General features: G+C 43.6%; 1 protein-coding gene across 3 annotated transcripts in view; it reads left to right on the top strand.

The window, feature by feature from the left end:
- smap1 (small ArfGAP 1) overlaps positions 1-21,274 on the top strand; it is a 120,775-nt gene extending 99,501 nt beyond the window's left edge. For all 3 annotated transcript variants that reach the window (XM_021322793.2, XM_021322794.2, XM_021322796.2), the window contains 3 exons: positions 9,892-10,087; positions 15,531-15,739; positions 21,009-21,274. In XM_021322793.2, coding sequence (XP_021178468.2) covers positions 9,892-10,087; positions 15,531-15,739; positions 21,009-21,137 — 534 coding nt within the window. In that variant the 3' untranslated portion in view covers positions 21,138-21,274. The remainder of the gene's footprint in view (positions 1-9,891; positions 10,088-15,530; positions 15,740-21,008) is intronic.
- Positions 21,275-21,317: the final 43 nt, after the last annotated feature.

A 21,317-nucleotide genomic window follows, 5' to 3' on the forward strand; every position in this document is an offset into this window, starting at 1 on the left:
TGCCAGTTTGTGTTTCTGGTTTACTCTGTGCACCCTTCGAAAGATTAAACCTGATTCTGCATCAACCATTTTAAGTCCTTAATGAACAACAGATCTCAGTCAACGCTTGCCTTCGCCTCTTCTTGTTTTTGTATTTTAGAATGATTTGTTGTAAAACTGGAACTTTAACAGCTAAATACACTCCTGAGGAAAGCTACGTACATTAAACGTGTTTAGTAAGGGTAGGGGTTGTTTTGTGTATGATTTATGGGTCTCTCATCGATGGGGAGGAATTTGGCCCACTCTGTGACTCAATGACTGCAAGGACTTCAGGGTCTGTAGTTGCAAATGGGGCCCACATCATTAACCCTCTGCCACCATGCTTGAAGCAGCTTCCCTAACATCACACTGTTATTTGGTTTGTATAAAGAAGGCAAACAAAAGGGTGAATTTCTTTTGTCAAACCTCAAAAATACCAAACTTATACACAAAAAGTTAATGCTCAATACAATTTGAAATGCACTCCATGTTAATTTGTATTATTTTTATTTATTTTATAAAAATTTGGGCTTTTATGCATTAATTATGCATTATTTCAAATGGTTTAAAGGACAACACATTTTTTTTGGGTTATTGCAACAATGACACGTTCCCAGTTGAACACATCTAACAGAAGCACATTGACATTTTTACGTGGGTTGAGTAAATTATATTTTCCTCTTTTCTTTCTGCAGACCAGGCAATAGCTTTTTCACAAAGTCTTTGTCTGTAATCAAATAAATAAGTCATTTATGGATTCATGCATTGTTGCTTACAATACATTTAGTTATCTTTTGCAATAAAAATATCAAGTTGGTACTTGTTTTATAAGCATATCCCCAGATCTCCACACAGTAAATCATATGTGGGACCATCAGTGAGTTATGTAACACTCAAAGGTCCCTGACACGTGCAGCGTTGCAGTTGTGTTTAATTAGGGCTGCACAATATTACAAAAACCTGCAACATGCAACCGTGCTGGTGAACACTGCAACGACAATATGCCTCACAATAAATAACTTATTTCTTTACCGTCTGTTTTGATGTTTCTACTTTTGTATCATTGCAAGCCGTTGCCCCACACAGTCAGTAGTCTGAAAACAGCTTTAATCAATATTTTCATCTCAGTAACCATTTTAGTGCCTATCTCCAACATTTTCTTCCACATTAAAAAAGAAACCTCTCCAAATAAAGCAGCTGCGTAAAGAGCCTGAATGTGTGCCGCTTATTTAGCTGTTATGTTACAATCAAAGCAGTTCTTGACGATGTTGATACCGTGTACAATGATGATGCAAAAATATATTGCAATGAGAAAGTTGCGACACATTTAGCAGCCCTTGTGTTAATCCATACCTGCATGCGCTGGCAAACTTTAGACTTTAGACAGCTTTATTTGTCATTTTGTATGCACAAAGTGCGTACAGAACGAAATTTTGTTTGCATACAGCTTGAAAACTCACAGTAAAACTCACAGTAAATTGCACTAATTTTCAACCTAGAAACTTAGAACCCTCTAAAGCTCCTGCTGTTGAGCCGCTACTTTTCATGTTCTACCCAATTGAACCAACTAGGGTCTACTTAGTTCTCCTCAAGACTGAACTGAAAGCCCCAGAATCTTTTTTCTTTTCTTTCTAATGTCTGTATAGTACTGTCTGAGCGTTATCATGTAAGGGATAATGCTCGACGAGGTTTCCTTTATCAGAAATTAATGGACGATGCGGCGCGGAGGACGGTTGCTTCTGCAAAGTCCATTCATTTCTGATAATGGACATTTCGAAGGGCATTATCCCACTCATACCATGCTCACTTACAAAATAGATAAATATTCAATCAATTACCAATACTCTGTTTTGCTCACCATTAAAATCTTACATTTTTCACAAGAACAAACTGAGAGAACTATTTAATATCCCTTATTGTGACGCTTTACAAAGAAAAGTATCATGTAGACTTTCTTGCCGTTTGAGCCAGCCCAATAATTCATTAGGGTTACCCGTTAGGGTTAGGGGTAGGGTTAGCCCATTAGGGCAACTCATAGGACACTCATAGGACACTTATAGGTATCCTATGAGTGTCCTATGTAGGGGATAATGACCAACCAGGTGTCCATTATCAGAAATGAATAGACGATGTGGAGGTCGTTTCCACGAATGGACACCTTGAAGGGCATTATCCTGCTTATGCAATGGGCACTTACGAAATAAATAAATATTAAATCAGTTATTAATACTTTAATGTTTTTTTCCCACTGTTAAAATCGTAATTTTTTTTACAATGCCCGGCTGAGAGAACCGGCTGCGTCAACTGTCTTCCTGTTACCAGCTTACGTTTGAGCCAACGCAATAATTTCGAACAATCAGGCTATTAGACCTGAACTTTTTTATAGGTGTCCTGTAAATCAGGAAATACACTGGCTGCTTAACGTAAGCGGCGAGGCTTACGGGCGTGTTTTTTAAAAGTGTAAATTTACACCAGACGCTGAAAAGTACGCTCCACAGCTTCGTGTTTCTGTGCAGAAAAGTGGAAAGAGCACCAAGTAGAAGGCGAATCTTCATCTTCCTTCTCCTAGTTGCCAAAGTGTAGCGAGACAAAGGGCAGAGGGCTCAGCAAAAATGTGTGAATCCCATCAATCCGCAACAACAAGGTGACTTGAACCATCTTGTGGCCGAACTGAGACTCGACCATTAATGTGGGATATTTTCGGAGGAGATCTTTGACAGAGGATGTTGTTTTCCCGTTTATTCCCGGCCATAACAGGAGCGTATATATGCGCCTGAAATTAGAACTTTAATCTAATTTAGGTGTCGCGTAGCATAAATACGCGCGCTGTGCGCATGTATTATGCTTCTAGTGTAAATTTAACTGATTAAAAAGAAAAGCTAACCTAAGCGTAGGACACACGTATGCTGCTTCGCTGCGCTTACCCACTGGATGGCGTCTGGTGTATTTCCTCCTTTTAACGGACACCCTGCAGCCAATCAGAACTGAGTATTCACCCTGATCACGGTATAAAGTAACTTAATCTGTAGTGTTTTTGTAGTCCTCATATCTAATTACTTGATATTTAATGGATGCATCCTATAGAGTAAACTAACGAGTTGTAAAGTAACAACTTTAAGCTTTAGACCGCTCCGCCTGCAGTTTGTAGTCCTAAACGGGAAATGATGGAAGCGGGTAGAGTTCACCTTGAGCTCCAGAACATCAAGAAACAGAACCGCCTGCTGAAGACAGGATCGGGAGACCGAGCGGAGAACAGACACGACTTATTGAATGCTCCGTTCTGTCAGGAGTAAAATACAGAGACAGACGTGGCAGAGAGAACAGAGGAGGCTCTGAGCTGCCGATGATCAGGGGTCTGTTTTTCCTTGTGTGGATTTATTTTCGTCTCCCGATTCGTGCTGTTCTTCTTTGGCACGCCATAATTCGCTTTCTCCCAGGCAAGCTTCTGCTTTTGTCTTTAGTAAATTAACACAAAATCTGCGGCGCCACGCAACACACAGCTATACACGGAGCGCGGCGGGGTTTTAAAGCCACAGATGGCCTACCAGAGGGGGAGTGTATGGGTATTTTCAAGCCATGATGGGAAAACGTGGAGCGAAAGAAAGGTGTGTGTGTGTGTGTGTGTGTGTGTGTGTGTGTGTGTGTTTGGCTGTAGAGGTCTATGAATAGCGACAGTGAGGAAAAGGCTGTCAGAGCAGTAATTCAGTGCTCCGGCTGCACCCATCAGCACAAACACAGGGCGAGAAGAATGGAGCCTTGTTGGAGAGGTTTTCTATTACACGATGTGCTGCTAGGAGCCCCGCAAGGCATCACACACACGACGCGGGTAGCGCGCATGTTTGTGTGGGGGACACGTTCGCCTCACTGTCAACAGGTCTGAGCGAGCGGGAGATGAGGGAAGCTGCTCGAGTTTTTGCCTCTTTCAGATGAGTGCTCGGGAGGACGTGTCGCCACCTCTCACGGCGTAGGCCACCTGTTTGGCTTTGGCGAGGGATCTCCTGATTGCGCTGCCATTCTCTGACTGCAAGCCGAGCCGATGCTCCTGGAGTGTCTGCTTTTCACAGATGGCGGACGGAATGAGAGGCTGCTGGAGCGTTTTTTTTTTGTTTGTTTTTTCAGCAGCTGCTTTTAAGGGAAGCAGGAAGCCTGTGTGAGACATTTTGGTTTGAGGGTGGGGAGCTAACCTGACTCTCGCCAGCTGTATGTCGCTCCGCCTAGCTTCACTCACATCCATCTGGGACATCTCCCATAGAGAGTGATTTCTCCAACCAATTTTATTGTCTAGCCAATCAGGACGCAGGGCTGGAGTTTCATAGATGTGACGTAGTGGAGAAGCGACCGTGACGTGAGACTGATTTGATTCAGATAGCAATGGTGGCTTGCATCGAGGAAGCAAGCGTTAACATTGATGCTGCTATTTCTTCCATGTTGTCCAATCTACCTAATACTGTTTCATTAAAAGAACATCAGAGAACGCCTCTGAAGGCTTTTGTTGGTGGAAACCATGTTTTCGCCCTTCTCCCGACCGGATTTGGCAAGTTTTGTTTTCCGGGGCGCGTCCGTGGCGGAGCTGTTAGCGGTTAGCGTGAACCATGTTAGGAGGCCTTTAGTCCTCGACGCAGTCGGCCCGGGATCGACTCCGACCCGCGGCGCTTTGCCGCCTGTCTTCCCCCTCTTCCTGTCAGCTCACTGTCAATAAAACGCGTGCCACTAGAGCCGCAAACACAAAAAAAGAAAGAAAAAAGTTTTGTTTTTTTCCCTGCGTCGCTCTAACAGCGTCACGGTTAGCTTCGGTGTGAGTGGTTGAAATAGCACATAAAGATGACAGACAAGTGGCTTATCCAATCATATGCAAGGATTTTTGAAAAGACCCAGCCTTCAATAAATGGTAAATGGTAAATGGACTGAACTTATATAGCGCTTTTCCAGTCAGTCACTAACGCGCACACATTTATACACCGAGACACAGCTCGGTAGGCAACTTGGGGTTAAGTGCCTTGCCCAAGGGCACATCGACATGTGGCAAGGGGAAGCTGGAATCGAACCCACAACCTTCTGGTTGCCAGACAACTACTCAACCCATCAAGCCACAGAATAAAGGCAATTCCTATGGAGATGTCCCAGATGGATGAGTGAAGCTACGCGGAGCGAAATACATCTGGCGAGGGTCAGGTTAGGGAAAAGCTGCAACAAATATTATAAATTGTAAAAAAAAAAGACTGAACTTATGTAGCAATTTTCTAGTCAAAAGTACTCTAAAGGTTGCAGTTGATCAAAACAGACCACACATAGGGACACCTATCCTTCCCTCCTGGTCCCTGTGTTGCTCTTGCATGTCCAGATTCACCTGGGCGATGGTCCTCCTACTCTGACTGGGATGCAGTGATGAGCCTGAGTCCCTCTGCTCTGTCTGCAGGGATGCCTTTGGGTGTAGAAGTCAAACAGAAGTTATGACAAAAGTTAGCTTTGGGAACATTAGCTTCGTGAACGGACACGCTCTCGGCGTCTAAACTCTTCCCTGTGAGGGTCTTCTGTCGCCGGCTCTCGACTTCTCTCCGCTCCTCCAAACAGGAGCAGGTTGCATGCTAACGTGCCGCTGCTATTAATAGGAAGCTCCGTCTTGCCTCCGCGAACACCTGCCTCACCTTTACAGGCTTCGTGACGCAGGGCAGACGGCGCCTGTGCTCAGATGAGTTTCTGCATCTTTCCCGTCCTTCCACTCCATCTTGTCCTTTCCTTTTTTCTTCTCCTCCGTTCTGCCATTCATCACCCCCTCTCACTTATCTTTTCTGCCCATACCGCCCTCATTCACGCTGTCCTCCTCCTCTCTCTGTTTATCGCACCGCCTCTTGCCTCCTCCCTCCCTCCCTCCCTCCCTCCCTGCTGCCGTTGGGCGGACAGACCGAGGGGGAGCGGCGCTGCCTGCTAGCCGGCGGAGGACGACACACTCCTGGATGTCTGCGGTGTGTTTGCGACCCTGATTTCAGGGCGTTTATTCACCGGGGAGAGTGTTGCCGGAGCAGCTGTTTATCAAGCTGTCTCTGCTGGTGTTACTCATGAAGCCCGGCTGCCTCCTCTACTCCCCATCCCGTTTTATTCCCCTCACACACCTGGGCTGCTTTCAGCTCTGGACGTTAAGCGTAATGTGTCTTTATGTTTGTTTGTTTCATAAACGAGAACCTGCTTGTGTGTGTAACTGTGTGTGCGTCCCACCCAGTTCACGTCTGCCTCTCTTTGCAGCCGCCTAATTAATATAATCCATCTCACTTAGCTGTGACAAGGCTTCCCGGCCTTTCTTTTCTCGTTTCTGTGCCGCACTTTCTTCCCCCCGCGTATAATTGTTATTGGTCCGTACCCGAGCTCACCCGGCGTCAACGCTAAAACAGGAAAAAGTTACATTTAGCTGTTAAATGTTCCTGAAACGCGTCCCGAGCGAGCTTAGATTATGAGAGCATTCAGATCCACGTTCGGAAAGCCGACTGGACACAATGATTCAATTAATTTCAATTCAATTAAATTTTATTTATATAGCGCCAATTCATGAAACATGTCATCTCAAGGCACTTTACAAAGTCAAATTCAATCATATTATACAGATTGGTCAAAAATTTCCTATATAAGGGAACCAGTTGATTGCTTCAAAGTCCCGACAAGCAGCATTCACTCCTGGAGAAGCGTAGAGCCACAGGAAGAGTCGTCTGCATTGTCTATGGCTTTGCTGCAAATTTATGGATAAATATAGCTGAGCGTCATCAGCATAACAGTGGAAATCAATCCCATGCTGTCTGATAATTTTGCCAATTGGAAACATATAAAGAGAATTGGTCCAAGGACTGAACCCTGTGGTACTCCACAGGTGATCCTAGAGTTTGAGGAAGATTTATTATTAACATGAACAAATTGGAATCTGTCCGACAGATAAGATTTAAACCAGCCTAATGCTTTCCCCTTAATCCCTACAGTATGCTCAAGTCTTTGTAGGAGAATATTGTGATATTGAGATGAACCCTCTCTTAAAATACAAAAAAAAACAAGTACCTGGTTGTTTATGAAGTGCTAAAGGTATTATGACTTTAACCTGAAGTGTAAAAAATATGATTAAAAAGGTTCAGGAATGAATCCAAGGCAGGGATGAATCGAGGGAGAAAAATATCAAGTACACCCTGGTTGTGTCCGGAAGATTTAGGAGGAGAAGTAGCGACCCTAACTGCACAACTTAGGTTTGCATCTGTCTGGCCATAACTCACAGCGGCATGTGGGAACAATCAAACGTGCAGCAGCAAAAAAACCCTAGTGCCTGAGCAGGACCATGGCAGCGTGCAGCTATTGCTTAGACCACACGTCCCAAGCCCCATTCCTGAAGGCCCGTTGTCCTGCATAAAATAATTAGGCCAGATCTTCACTACATGCTGAAAATCAAAGGTTTTAACCCACCGGATCAGGGACACATCTAAGACACCGTGCCTCGGGTGTCAAACTCCTGTCCCTCGAGGACATTGCCCTGTGTGAAGTACTCTGGGCTCAGTAATAAAGCCATCTGTCCCACTGCTGAAGCTTGGACCGAACGAGTTCATCCAGACGATGAGCCCAAACACAGCAGCAGATTCTCAACAGGGGGACGGAAACGTCTGGAAATCAAGGTGCTGAATCGGCTGGTTAAAGTCCCCAGAGAACTGGGGGTCGTAAATTAAAACAAAATGAACTGAAGTGAACTTGAGTGGACCAAATTCTTCCTAAATGATCTGAGAGACCCATGAATTTGAGTCAAAAAAAAATGTCTGAAGATGAAGAGTTACTGCTGCTTCTACTGGGTGAAAATGGAGCCCTGCCTGAAATCTGACCGCCGTGCGGTTAAGTCGTCGTCCTTTCAGCCGAGGCTCCTGTCGCATATCAAACCCTTCCTTTCTCAGCCTCACTTAGAGACAGTGATCCGCGTTTTTATTACTTCTGGATTACTGCAACTCTCTTTTGATCGGCGTTAGTCAGGCCTCCCTCATCTGGTGCAAAACGCTGCTTCTCCATTTCTAACTGGTACAGGTAGACGAGGGCACATCCCTCCGATTTTGCTGTCCCTTCATTGGCTTCCTATTCAGTTTCAACTCCAATTTAAAGTTCTTTTGTTTGTTTTTAAGTATTTTAATGGTCTCAGCCATTCTGATTTGTCTGAACCGTTGCACCTTTATATGACCGGATGCTTTTAGCAGTTCTTTTTATAAATCCCGAGGAGACAGAGCCTTTGCAGCTCTGGCTCCTAAATTGTGGAATTTGCTGCCGCTGATGGTCAGGCAGACCTCATCTATTTCTGTTTTTTTAAAACTCGTTTAAAAACACATTATATTTTATTGGTTTTCCACCCAGAAAGAGTTGATATTGCACTTCTTTCTTTGCATATTTGTTTTACTGTTTTATTGTTCTTTGTTTTTATATTTGTACAGCACTTTGGTCAGCTGCTATGTTGTAGAAATAAATATGGTACAGTTGGTACACGTTGCAGAATCATGGGGTGTACTTAGTTTTCCCCAAACACAGCTTTGCTATTGTGGCTTCATAATTGTTAGATGAATAATGGCACTTTGTTCACTTTAGATTAGGGTTAGATAATCAGGGGTCTCATTTATAAAGCTTGCGCATGCACAAAATGGGGCCTGAAACGTGCGATCCATGCAAAAGTTGGGATTAATAATAAAAAATAAAAAAAAACTTGATGTTAAATTTCGCTCCATATCAGACTTTATCATAGATCATCACGATCCTAAGCGTTCATAAACGCATTGTTATTCATTCTTGCGCTGGTGACACTTAAGTATGGATATGGGACATTTCAAATAAATAAAAAAATGCCCATAAGCCATCTTAAATCTTAATAAAAAAGTCGTCACAACCTTGTTTCTGGGTTTTCTACCATCACATTCCTCTCTGCAATGATCACAAGGGTTATTATTGTTGTCACAAGGTGTGCGGTAATCACTTTTACTGCTGTAGACAGTCAGATACACCCGTGTGTAATGCTGCTCGGTGGATGCATTGGCACTGCTGGAAAGCCCTCTATCCCATCCTGCTGATGGGATAGAGGAAACATGGTTTCAGGGATCAAATAATATACGTTGTGTCCTGCTATAACTGAGAGGGGAAAGTGGCAGCACCTCCCTCCCAGGTGCTGAAAGGCATCCCTCCAACCCACAGAGTGCAAAGGAGGTGCGCTCATCGCTCACATTCAGGCAGCACATTGGCTTCCTAATACAATTTTTCTTGCAGTTTCTTTTTTGTTTATCCTTCTTTTTATTTGGGGGGTGGCTAATAATTGCCGGTGAAACCGCTCATTCCTCCCCGGTCTCCCTTCCTCCTCTGAATGTCGATCTGAACGTAGCCACAGGGGAATTTCAACACAGAGCACAGTACTTATTTTAATGTGGGGCATCATGTGTGCTTTTACCTCTGATTTTCACATTTAATCACCTTCCCTCTGAATGTTTCTCCCAGTTTCTTTGCCTTTCCTCACCATGATGAAAAACAAACTGCTGACCCATTTGTAACACACATTAACATGCATTGAGGCGCTTTACATCGCCCATTTATGGTTGAATCTGGGCGTGTAGAGGGCTGAACATCAGGTGGAACCAGGTACGCAAACACTCGGGTACAGCTGTGATCTATAAGGGAATACTTTTTATTATTTTATTTTTTGCGTACGCCGTTTTCTCTTTCTTGCCATACGAACATTTTTTAGTATGGATTCCTCACAAAGTTTTATAAATGAGACGCCTGGTCATTGTCATTATGTCCCGATACCATGAGACTGAAACAGTGTGTGGTTTCTTTTTTTTATCTGAACTGCATTTGCACATTTTATCTGGTACCTTCTGTCTGTTTCAGCCAGGTTCCAGTGCCGCGCCTCCACAGGTGGATCCCCCCACCACCACCACCACGCCCTCTTCCTCTTCCTCCACCACCACTACAGCGAAGGTGGAGGAGAAGAAGCTTTTATCTAAAGACTCCATCCTGTCTCTGTACGGCAGCAGCTCAGCGGTCAGTCAGCCGCAGAGCCAACAGCAGCCTGCCGCCGGACCAGGTATCAGCCGCTTTCACACGGCCACCATCCATTTTTAATAAGTCGCTGGCATCCAGGTTCAGGCAGCCGACTTTTATTGTTTCTCTCTGCAGCTCAAGGCTCAAGCAAAGCCACTTTATGCACGTGCGTGGAGTTTTACAGGATCTATATATATATTCCCTTGAACTCTGGCTGCATTTTATAGGGGCTCAGTACATGAACTGTCAGACTACAGGTTCTTACTGCACACCACAAAAGCATTGAGAAGTTATTGGAATAATCCTTTTTTTTTTTTTTCCCCTTTTGCGTTTCACAACCATTACAGTGGTTTATTGTTGCAGACAGGAGCAAATCCCACCTCAAACCACAGTTTTCCCTCATTTGACTTCGCCCAGATCATGCAAACCTGCGTCTACCTGAGGTCAGATCGGGTTTCCTGTTAATTGGTAAACATGGCAGTGTTTCCGTAAGGCGCGATTTTATTTAGTTACTGTTAGCATATCTCCATTGTCGCTCGTACAGCACCCTCCAGGCTTTTTAGTCCCCCTGGTAAAGATGTGTCAAAACAGCCTTAAGAAATAAATCCATCTTTTAGTGCGGCTGCATAATCTCAGTGAAGATTTTAGAGAAAGCCAACATTTTGTTTTAATACAATAATTCATCGGGGGGCAAAGAAATTCCACATTAAGAAATTACAATATTTTTTTGCAAACCCACCGGTGCCACGTGTGTTGGTTCCCCTGAGACGTCTCGTAAAATAAATTCAGCAGAAGGAGTTAAAAGTCGAATTAATATGTCGTAAGCACCGTTGACTCCTCAAAATGGGAAAGACAAGAGAGCATGCCATTCATGTGGGTATTGATCTTCATAAATCAACTTATAGCAACCGTTAAACACACCCTACATGCTCGGGGAGTTGGCTAAACGCGGCTGGGAATATGCGCTCTGGTCAGATGAGGCTAAGATCGAGCTTCCCTGCATCGGACGCTCCAGTTGGATGAGGTGCAGAACATCCATCCATCCGTTTTCTTACACACTTATTCCTATTGGGGTCACGAGGGGTGCTTGTGCCTACCTCCAGCTGTCAGTCGCCAGTCTGTCGCAGGGCAACACAGAGACAGACAGGACAAACAACCATTCTCACACACTCACACCTAAGGAGAATTTAGAGAGGCCAATTAACCCAACAGTCATGTTTTTGTAGCCACTGTTCAGTGAGGTGGAGGAGGTGCGATGCCGATGGCCCGTTTGTCCTTGAGATTCACCTGGGACCTCGTTAGAGTGAAAGGCATCATGATCTCCATCAAATTCAGGACATGTTGAATAAAAACCGCCGTCTGCCAGAAACCGAGAAATGGATCGTAGACGGGGTCTTTCAGCATACGGCCTAACCGACTCAAAAATGGTTCTCCAGACATTATATCAACCTTCGTCCGCGGTCGTCTCTGTCCCCAGACTCACTGCTCCTGCTGAATAAATGTTCTCAAAGAAGAATAGCATTATCAGCCGTGGCTTATGCTGTCCAGACAAAAGATTACTTTATTTTCCTCATTCAAAAGACGATTATTATTTTATTTTTAACTTGAAAGTGGCCTTACGTGGTCCTTAACCTGGAACTGGAAATATCTGGGACTAGGCCGGCTTCAGGTCTGAACTCGTGCTAAAGCTCGGCAGCAGTCTAACCCTGAGAGCACATTGTGGAGCACAATAAAATGGTTCTACCTCGGCTTGCTGAGAGGAAGGACCTACATGGACGCTGCACTTCTGGTGGGTCTATTATTTCTTTCCAAAAGGAGTAAAAAACAAAGCAACCGGACTTGTTTTCCGTAGTTTGAAGATGTTTCGCTTCCTCTCCAGGAAGCTTTCTCAATTCAAAAAGTCTGGAGTAATGTGGAGTAACAAGCTTTATACTACTGCCAAACAAAGGCCTTGTAATGGCTTAGATAACATGCAAATTCAACAGAAACAGGTCCTCCCCCTTAGTAATGGTTGTTAAAGCCATTACGCCAGCAGATTGAACTGAAACTGGTCCACTCCACTTTAACCAACCTCTGTTTAACCAACCTTAAACAGACGAGGAGGCCTTAGGTTCCAACTCTCAAAAACCTATAATGCAGCTATAGGATTAATTCCGGCCAATCATCACCTCAATTCTCACCCTCATTCGGGTGATCAAAACATCGCTCCTTTAAGCCAGGCCAATAACGACCCTAACGACTCCTCGTTACAGAGGAGTGGACCAGTTTCGGTTCAGTCTGCTTAGACTTAGACTTAGAGTACTTTATTTGTCATTCTGCATGCACAGAGTGCGCACAGAACGAAATTTCGTTTGCACACAGCTTGGAAAATCACGGTAAATTGCAGTAAATTTCAGTGTCCATAGTCATTCTCACCATGACCTGGATGACTGAGAATCTTCACCAGTCTATTATTTCTGACACTATAAAAACATACTTCTAAGAGCATATGGGGCCTATAAGCATTTATTATTTCCAGGTCCAATGTATTTTCAATTAACCCATCATTTTTTCAGTCCTCACTTAATACCAACACCTTCCCAGCTCCATTAGTCCTCCATGTGTGCAATTAAAGTGATCAAAGAAAGAATCCTCCGTTCTGGGCGATCCAACTACATTCGGTCCATTCTGATTATGCTGTAATTACTGCAAAGAGTCGGATGTTTGCCATTTCGTTTCCCCAACTGGAAGGCCAAAGGGCACAATGAACTTTCCGGCTCCATAGGCTTTTGAAAAGGCTTACAGCCGATATGCACCAGGGTGCTTGCAAAAGATGGAAGTGTTTATGCCGTGGAGACCTGACACACGGCTGCACCCACACGTCGCAGGAGCGATGCGTGCCGAAAATGAGGGAGGATGGTGGCAGATGAAAGGTCAGCGTGCAAACATCCTGCCAGCTCTACTCCCCGCTGCATCCAGCCGAGTCCCGCCGCAGCGACGTAAACAGAGCCGTGCGTCTGTAGGGTCATCTCGCACTTATCAGGCGTGAAGACTGAAGTGTCAGCACCGGGGGCGGGGCGTTCGTACCACGGACCGCGGAACCGGTAGGGCCGTGTCCCTACCTACTTTTGATGATCAAACATGTAAAGTAATATATATAAATAAAATTAAATTATTCAATAGCTATTTTTTCAAATACACAGTAGTCTATGGCAGCAGCATCATTCTCCAATGAGAAAGCGATAAATCATCCCATCTAAAAATGTATTGGCCGATTGTGTCATGTGATGTAAACAACCTCTGCGCTGCTTATAACCGCTACTTCGTTTGCTTCGTTAGCTTAGCTAGCTTTAAGGCTGTGTCCACTACAAGTGCTGAGAGGTGTTTCTCGTCCCTCCGTCTTATCAATCCCTATCTGAGATCAACAATGAACCAGAAAAGACTAAATAGCTTGATGTGCGCCCACACACACAGGGATCTTTTGACCACAGTGGATGCTTTGAGGATAGCCAGGGACTTCATCCAGAATAATGGCAGACGGAGACACTTTTTCGAAAATATTTAGAGCAGGGGTGAGTTTGACTTTTCTTTTTAAAGTATTTTTATTCTGTAAATATTGTGTTAGCTGTCATATAATGATTGTAAGTGGAAATAAATCCGTGGCGTGTGTGCTGGAACGTCGGAAAAAAAGTTAAATAAAGATTCTGTGCCGATTTTAATTATAACATGGCAGACACATATGAGAAAGCTATAAATTCTGGTGTCTAAAAAAGGGATTGGCTTGTCTTGTGTCATGTGACGCAAATCAGTTGCGTGATCAAGGGGATGGGTAGTGATATTGGGAGTATTGCCTGATGGGCCCGACCAATTTGAAATGCGTTCTGCGGTCCATGGTTCGTACCGCACAGACGTTACACGCAGCGAGCGGGGAAACGCGTCTGTGCTTTATGCGTGCGACGGAGGATCCGAGTCAGCAGATTCGCCCTGCAGAGAAGGCACATGTGCAGCGTTATTGATCAAGGCGCTGAGAGATGATTAGGCGAGGAAATGCAGGTGACGGGCTTTTTGTGCTGCTTTTTACCCCTGAATCAGATAAATGAGTCAAAGCCAGAGGTTTTTAATGTATCAGGAAGTAATAAAAAAATAACCTGGTCAGGTTCTAAAATTATTCAATTCCAGTGTACACAGAATACACGTCAGAGTAAACACTGTACCTGCTGCAGAACTGAGCACACGCCATGAATCAACAGCTTTTCGAGCCACCTTTAGCAGCAGTAGCCCTCATTAGGTGCGATGTGAGAAAATCGCTGTTGAGCGGTTTTGGCCCACTGGACTTTAAACCTAACGCGTGATTGCTTGCATGAAAGTGTCAGGCGTGGGGCTGATGGAGTCGCATGCGGAGGACGTCTTGGTCGACTGTGGCCGGAACAAAAGCCCGCCGCCACCGTGTTTGACAGTTTCTACGAGGCGTTTGCACGGTCGGCTTTTGACCCTCGATCCAAGCACCGACGTTCCAGAAGTCTTGCAGTTCATTCCGGTGCGACTTTGCAAACACAGGAAGCGCTGCCACATTATTTATTAGCAAGAAACAAACCATATTGTTCTGTCTTTTAACTTTTAACAGGCTCTCTGAGGGCCTGTAGAGTCTAAGGCTACGTTCACAATGCAGGCCTTAATGCTCAATTCAGATTTTTTTGTGAAATCAAATTTTTTTTTGCGGGTCGTTCACATTTCCAAATATATGCGTCTTGTATGTGATCTCCTGTGTGAACTGAATTCATACAACCTAAGTGTCCCGCATGCAGTTGAGGACGCGATGACGTCACACATAGAAAGCGTGCTCATTGTTTGCAGAAGTAAACATGGATTATAATGCTGCCTCGCTTTTTGCGATCTTTAATTTCTTTTCTCTCCACTGACTGCTCTCCTGATTGTTGTCCCCCATTGGGTGTCATTTTTCGTCCTGCTTCTGCACAGCAGGACGCAGAATAGTGACATTTGTCGAGTATCGGTGACGTACAGGTCGGATAAATGCGACCCGGCCGTACAGACACAGGTCGCATTTGAAAAGATCAGATACGTATCAGATTCAGGACCACAATTCCAAGTGGCCTGGGTCGCATTTGAAAAAATCTGATCTGTGATGTTCAGACTGTCATGAAAAGATCAGATACAGGTGGCATATGGGCAAAAAAATCAGAATTGGGTCACTTCAGGCTGCAGTGTGAATGTAGCCTGAGTGGGAGCTGTCAAGCATTTTTTTTTTGCAATTTCTTCAAGTATTGCTTGGTCTGAACTTGGGATACATTTGCTGAAACATCTGAATACTGGCAGCCTACTTAAATGTGGCGAACAGGTTTTACTATCGAATAACGTGCTTCCAATGACCCATCCCTGATTCATCGGTCACTGCTGACCTTACAGTCCCTGCATGCTCCAGAGCAGCAGACTGCTGCTTTTACCGAGGTAATCACGCTCATGTGTGTTCGTGTCGTTTGTTCCTGCAGGTGCGTACCTGGGCCAGCCTCAGATGCAGTTCAATCAACAGGGTTTCCCCCCAGCAATGGGAGGAGGCGCCCCACCCACGACAGTGATGGGCGGGGGTCCAGGGATGCCTGGCATGGCCCTGCTGAACGGCGGCCACATGGGCACGCAGCAGCCAGGAGGGATGGCCCACCACCAAGGCCAGCAGCAGCAGCAGCAGGGGCAATGGCAGGTAACACCCGGACGCCGACGCCGTTCCTCTCTGTCTGGTGCTGGACTTGGGAAGCACACCTTTGCTGTTTTTAGTAGTTTAAATCTCATAAATCCAGTGTCACAGTTTGGCCCCGCTTGTCCTGGCTGGTGATGTATGGCCCTGTTTAAAGCTGTCCTCCCTATTCTGTAAACATCAGCGCGGGCTGGACCCCTCCTTCCTCAGCCTCTCCACAGTACGAGCGCTAATCTGCTGTTTTAACTTTTATGCATGCAGTTGAGCCTCCGCTTTGATTCAACGCATGCAGTTGTAAAGTCTAATTTTTGTCCCCATGCTTATTATTAGACGTGTTTATGTGGCATTGTTTGCCATACTGTAAATCTTTTTAGCAGGAAAAAACACAAAATACAGTTTTATACTGGTATTCTATTTATTTTGACCACAGTATGCTAGATGTTTACACTTTTTTCTACTGTCAGATGAAGAAAAAAAACAATATTTTTGATTACTACAGTAGAGGCCAGGGCTTTGAACCGGTTTTTTTTCCCCCAATCGGTTCGTTCCGAACAGAAACGGAATTATAACGTTTCCGGTTATGAGTTCCACCAATAAATTGACGTTCCCGAACCGGTTATAACAAAAAAATACTGTTCCCGGAACGGTTAATTTCGTTCCTGTCAGCTGTTTAATGATATTAAATTATGTCACATCTTTCTCATCCAGCTTAAACCAGCTATTGATATTGTGTTTGGAATGAGTGTTTTACTTAACGACGGATTGTAATTTACCTCTTATTTAAGATGTGTAGCTCTAGTGGAGACACCACTCTCTCTCCATTCAGTCAGCGAATGTGTGATGTGATGTCATGGTAACGTGCGCAGGAAAATATAATCTTTTTTTTTTTTTTTTAGTTAATTAGGCAACAAAAACCTTGAGGAACGAAATAAAATCGGTATTAACCGGTTACCATTATTTTTAAATAAGTGTTCCAGTTCCAGAACATAAAAAACAATAACGTTTCCGGTTTCGTTTCTGTTCCCTGTAAATTACAAAAAGTTCCCGGTTTTCGTTTTCGTTCCTTGAACCGGTTCAAAGCCCTGGTAGAGGCCACCCATAGCAGCATGCATTTATTTAATGCATTACCTCCATTGGCATATTTGAGCACTCTTTTTGACAGAATTAGGAGAGTTGATTTTAAGTGGTTGGATTTCTGGCTATGATCTACTATTACTTTGTCCACGTATTTTCAATAATGCTGTGCTCTGCGGTTTCAGCGCACTTGATCTTGGTCCACTTTAGCCATTTTAAAGCCGGTTTTGGTGCGTCTTTTTGTAACACAACTTTTAACAGTCTGAGCCAAGCTGTTACACTTAGACGAAGAGAAACAGGATGAAGCCCCTGCTCCAAACACAAAGTGGATGATACGATGAACACGGAGGACGTCTTCCAAGTTCTTTAACTTCACCCTTAAATTGACGATTGCCTCTTAAACGACGGTTAAAACTTGGACACCACGGAGCGTTCCAACAGCAGAGCGATCCCAGACAGATCCAAGCTGGGGTTGGACTGGATAAAGCAGGCAAACATAAAGGGTTGACCTTAACTCGGGGCTGTGGTCGAGGCATTTAACCAAACATTAGTAAGGGTTTAAGTTTTGAACTGGACCGTTGACTCTCCAGTGTCTCATGCTTGATTCCTACACCAGATTGTGCTCCACGCTCACTAACGTTCAGCTGCAGGTAGGAGAGAATAAACGTCGGGAACATCGTTTAACAAGACAGTAATAGCCGGGTGCAGCGGTGCTAATGATGTTGTTAAAGTCTTGGGAATGACAATTCAAAACTGAAATGATAAGCTGTCAGCATGGAGTGAGGATTTAAATCAGATCCTTCAGTTGCTCAGATAAAGAGCCGGTTTCTGTCCATTAGCTGGAAGTGAGCTGTCTGGGTCGGTGGCTGTGAAACGCAGATAACCAAACAGAGACTGAAGGAAGCTGGATTTCAGCAGCTCTTAGTTGCACGCTGTAATGAGGCATATGTTGGGTTAGAGTTGTGGGGAAAAGAGGGGGTACGCAGAGAAACAAGGAGTTTCTGGCATTGCTGCATTATTCTGCAGAGATTATTGAACTGGCACCACTTCAGTCCACTTCCTGTTCTGGACCCGATGAGAGATGGCAGATGTTCAGTAAATTTAGAGTCTGCGTTGATAAATAATGCCTCCGCTGCAAACCTGATTACAAAAACCTTTATTGCAGCGTTACACTGCGGTCCGACTTCAGCTCTGCCAAAAAAAAAAAAAAAAAAACTCCACTTTTTGTTGCTTTCTTTATCTGACCGGCTGCAACCACTGTGAAGGACTGACTCTGACATATTCAAAAAAATAAATACAGAAATAAATACATGCTCAATAAATATATAAGCATAAAATAAATACGCAAACATACAGCAAATAAAGAAATGTAAGCAGCAATTAAATTATACAACAAGACATATATTTAAAATACTCTTATAATTAGCTTACTGTATTTTTCAGACTAAGGCGGACCGGATTATAAGGCGCACTAAATATTCTTATATAAGTGTGTAATATCACTCCGCCCCTCCGCGTACACAGCTTTCTCCTGAGAGGGAGAGACAGAGTAGTTGGACTTTACTGTTGGAAATGTAACTTTTATATTGAATTTACTTTCTTGGTTAATTGTTGCTAGCATGTACTCCAGCTGCCTTACATGACTGCACTCCTAGTTTCAACATTACACTCAGGCAGTCTTGTAGACAGCTCAGGGGTCCGATCAGGTAGTGACACAGCGTACTGTAATGCTCTGAATAGCCATTGAGCAGAGCCGCTTTGTTGCTAACCAAAGTCGTACTTACACATTTAAACAGATTTGTTTTGAGCACATTATACCACATAAGTACGGTAATTATATATAAGGCACACCGGATTATAAGGCGCACCATCAATTTTTGAGAAAATGTAAGGATTTCAAGTGCAAATTATAGTCCGAAAAATACTGCATTTATTTATTCCTCTTTTTAATAATCACCTAATTTATTTTTTTATTATAATTGTCAACTTTATTTATTAATTACTTCTGTCTGTTTTATTATTTTTGTCTGTTTTATTCTTCCTTTCTATATTTTTACCCTATTTAAAGTGAGGACCGTGTCTTGACCTCCATTTATTTTCAAGCATTTCTATGGCCTAACCCTGACCCTAACCCTAACCTTTGGGGGTTTATAGCTAATCCCAACCTTTACCAATAAATACTTAACCCTAACCCAATTGGCACCTTAGTCCTAAACCTGACCCCAAGCCCAGAAAAAAAGTGAGAACCAAAACAAGGTCCTCACTTTACTCGTAAAATGAGCAAAAAATGTCCTCGCTTAGCTGCAAGTACAAGAACACACACACACACACACACACACACACACACACACACACACACACACACACACACACAGCTCTCAGATGACCAGATAAGTGAGCAGGGCTACACTGAGGCGCATTCATAATAGATGAGACAGAATGGAAGGTGGATGTTGGCTGGCAGGGTGTAACGATGCAGGGAGGGGGGTGTCTTCGATTGATGTGAGAGACAGAGGTGTGAGGATCAGGGTGAATGGGGGGTTGGCATGGGTCATGTTAGACAACCTTCAGTAAATTTACCGCAGTTCACAAAAGACAAAACTCAAATGAAATAACAAGATTTGTTCCGTCCTATTTAAGTTGTAAAGCACGTTGAAATTAATTCTATTCTACAACTGCTGCTAAAATAATGCTTTATAACACATTGATTAATATATGCATTATTTATCATCATTTAATTACAAATATAGAGTGTCATTGGGCAAACTGTTGCACGTTCTTGTCGTTCAGTTCGTTTTGGAGCGACACGAGTCTAATATCAGCTGGTTGATTAGTCAGGCTGTCTGCTCAGGGAGAGTCTGCAGTCAGCTGATTAACAGACATGCGTCTTGTAGCTTGCCTGTTTAAAACAGCAGTAATTAACAGTGACGGGGCAGCAGTCCTTTGGTTTTTATCCTTTAATTGTCAAAATTTAGCTGTAAATATTTCGGAGTCGCCCATTTTGTCTTTCTTGTAATCGAAGGGAAAGGGTTGTAGTTTCGTTTCAGTTGGTTGACCCGCACTGCGCAGCAACACGTGGGGGAGGGGCCACTCTCTATCATTCTATGCATCGTAAAGTCAGAGAATTCCTCGGTCACTCCAGAAATAGCCTCGACATCTCAACCGTAGGTGTGGAATGAGCGCTGTTTTCATGAATTTTCAAACTTTATAAAACCTTGAAATGGGCTAGCGCTCCATGCTAGGCGTCGGCCAGTTAGCGGTCTCAGTGTAAGCCGCGTTTACAGTTTAAAATCCTTTAACAAAATGCCAGAGAAATTTGCTCAGAGAGCTGAGTTTTGTCTGACTTATAGAGCAGCCTCACTCTGTGGCCGCCCATTTCTTACACGTTACCACCACACTATTGTCTCGCATTTCAGTTGATTACAAGAAAGAAAACCTGCTGCTGTTAAAGTCATGGTGCGGACAGTAAAGGAGTGCCATACGTCAGTTTTATTAAGCTCATGCTTATTTCAAAATATAGTTTGCAAGCTGGTTGAACAGCAGAGTGTAAGCTAGCTAACTGACCCAATGATTTAGCTAATTAACCAGATGACGTGAGTTAAACTCTCATTGTTACCCTATATAATCAAAAGGGCAAAAATAGAGAACGTCCTGTGTGATAAGCATGTATGCTTTAAACTTCTGCTAATGTAAAGCTGAGAAAAATAAAGCAATTCAGTTCAATTTCAACATATATTAATGCCACATTTTGCTGTAGTGTGCCTTCATTGTATACATCTTTAAAAAAAATAGGGTGTAAATCACCAGCTTTGTCATGATAGGATGCTATATCAATTTGTTTGGATGACAATACAATATTACAAAGTTTGTTATGGTTTCAGTTCTATGTGATTGATATGATGCAACAGTGTCTGCCCATCTAATGCTATTATTTATATTGATATGATGGATAAATCACTAATCCTAATGCCCTGATGTTTACACAATGTGTAAACAAATGTGTAAATAAATAAATATTTCATGCCGAAATAAAAAAATATTTTTTTTTGCCTATTATAGATAGACAGGGTATTAAGCATTTAAGCATTATTACCGTAATACTGTGATATTTTATTACTTGCTGTTACTGGAAAAAGACTCAACCTGCTTGTGACAGGAAACAAAAAAAGTGAATTTCCTCTGTTTTTTTCCCCCCTCTCAGATGACACAGCAGATGTCCAGCATGGCTTTGACGGGTGGAGGACTGGCGGCAGGCGCCCCCACGACCGGCTGGTCCACATCTCCGGCACCAGCTTCGGGCCAGACCCTCAGCACTCAGCTGTGGAAGTAACATGGACCGAGTCCAGAGGATGAGGTGGTCCTGCCAGGGGCGCCAATCTGGCAACAGACAGCTAGACTGATTTACTCTCTTGTGCACAACGTTGCTATGACTACTTATGGTGATTTAACAACCTAAAAAAAAAAAAAGAAGAAGAAAAAGAACGATCGGCAGCTGTGTGTTAACCATCTT

The sequence above is a fragment of the Fundulus heteroclitus genome, chromosome 22 (genome assembly GCF_011125445.2).
Source record: "Fundulus heteroclitus isolate FHET01 chromosome 22, MU-UCD_Fhet_4.1, whole genome shotgun sequence".
In the NCBI taxonomy this organism is placed as follows: Eukaryota; Metazoa; Chordata; class Actinopteri; order Cyprinodontiformes; family Fundulidae; genus Fundulus; species Fundulus heteroclitus.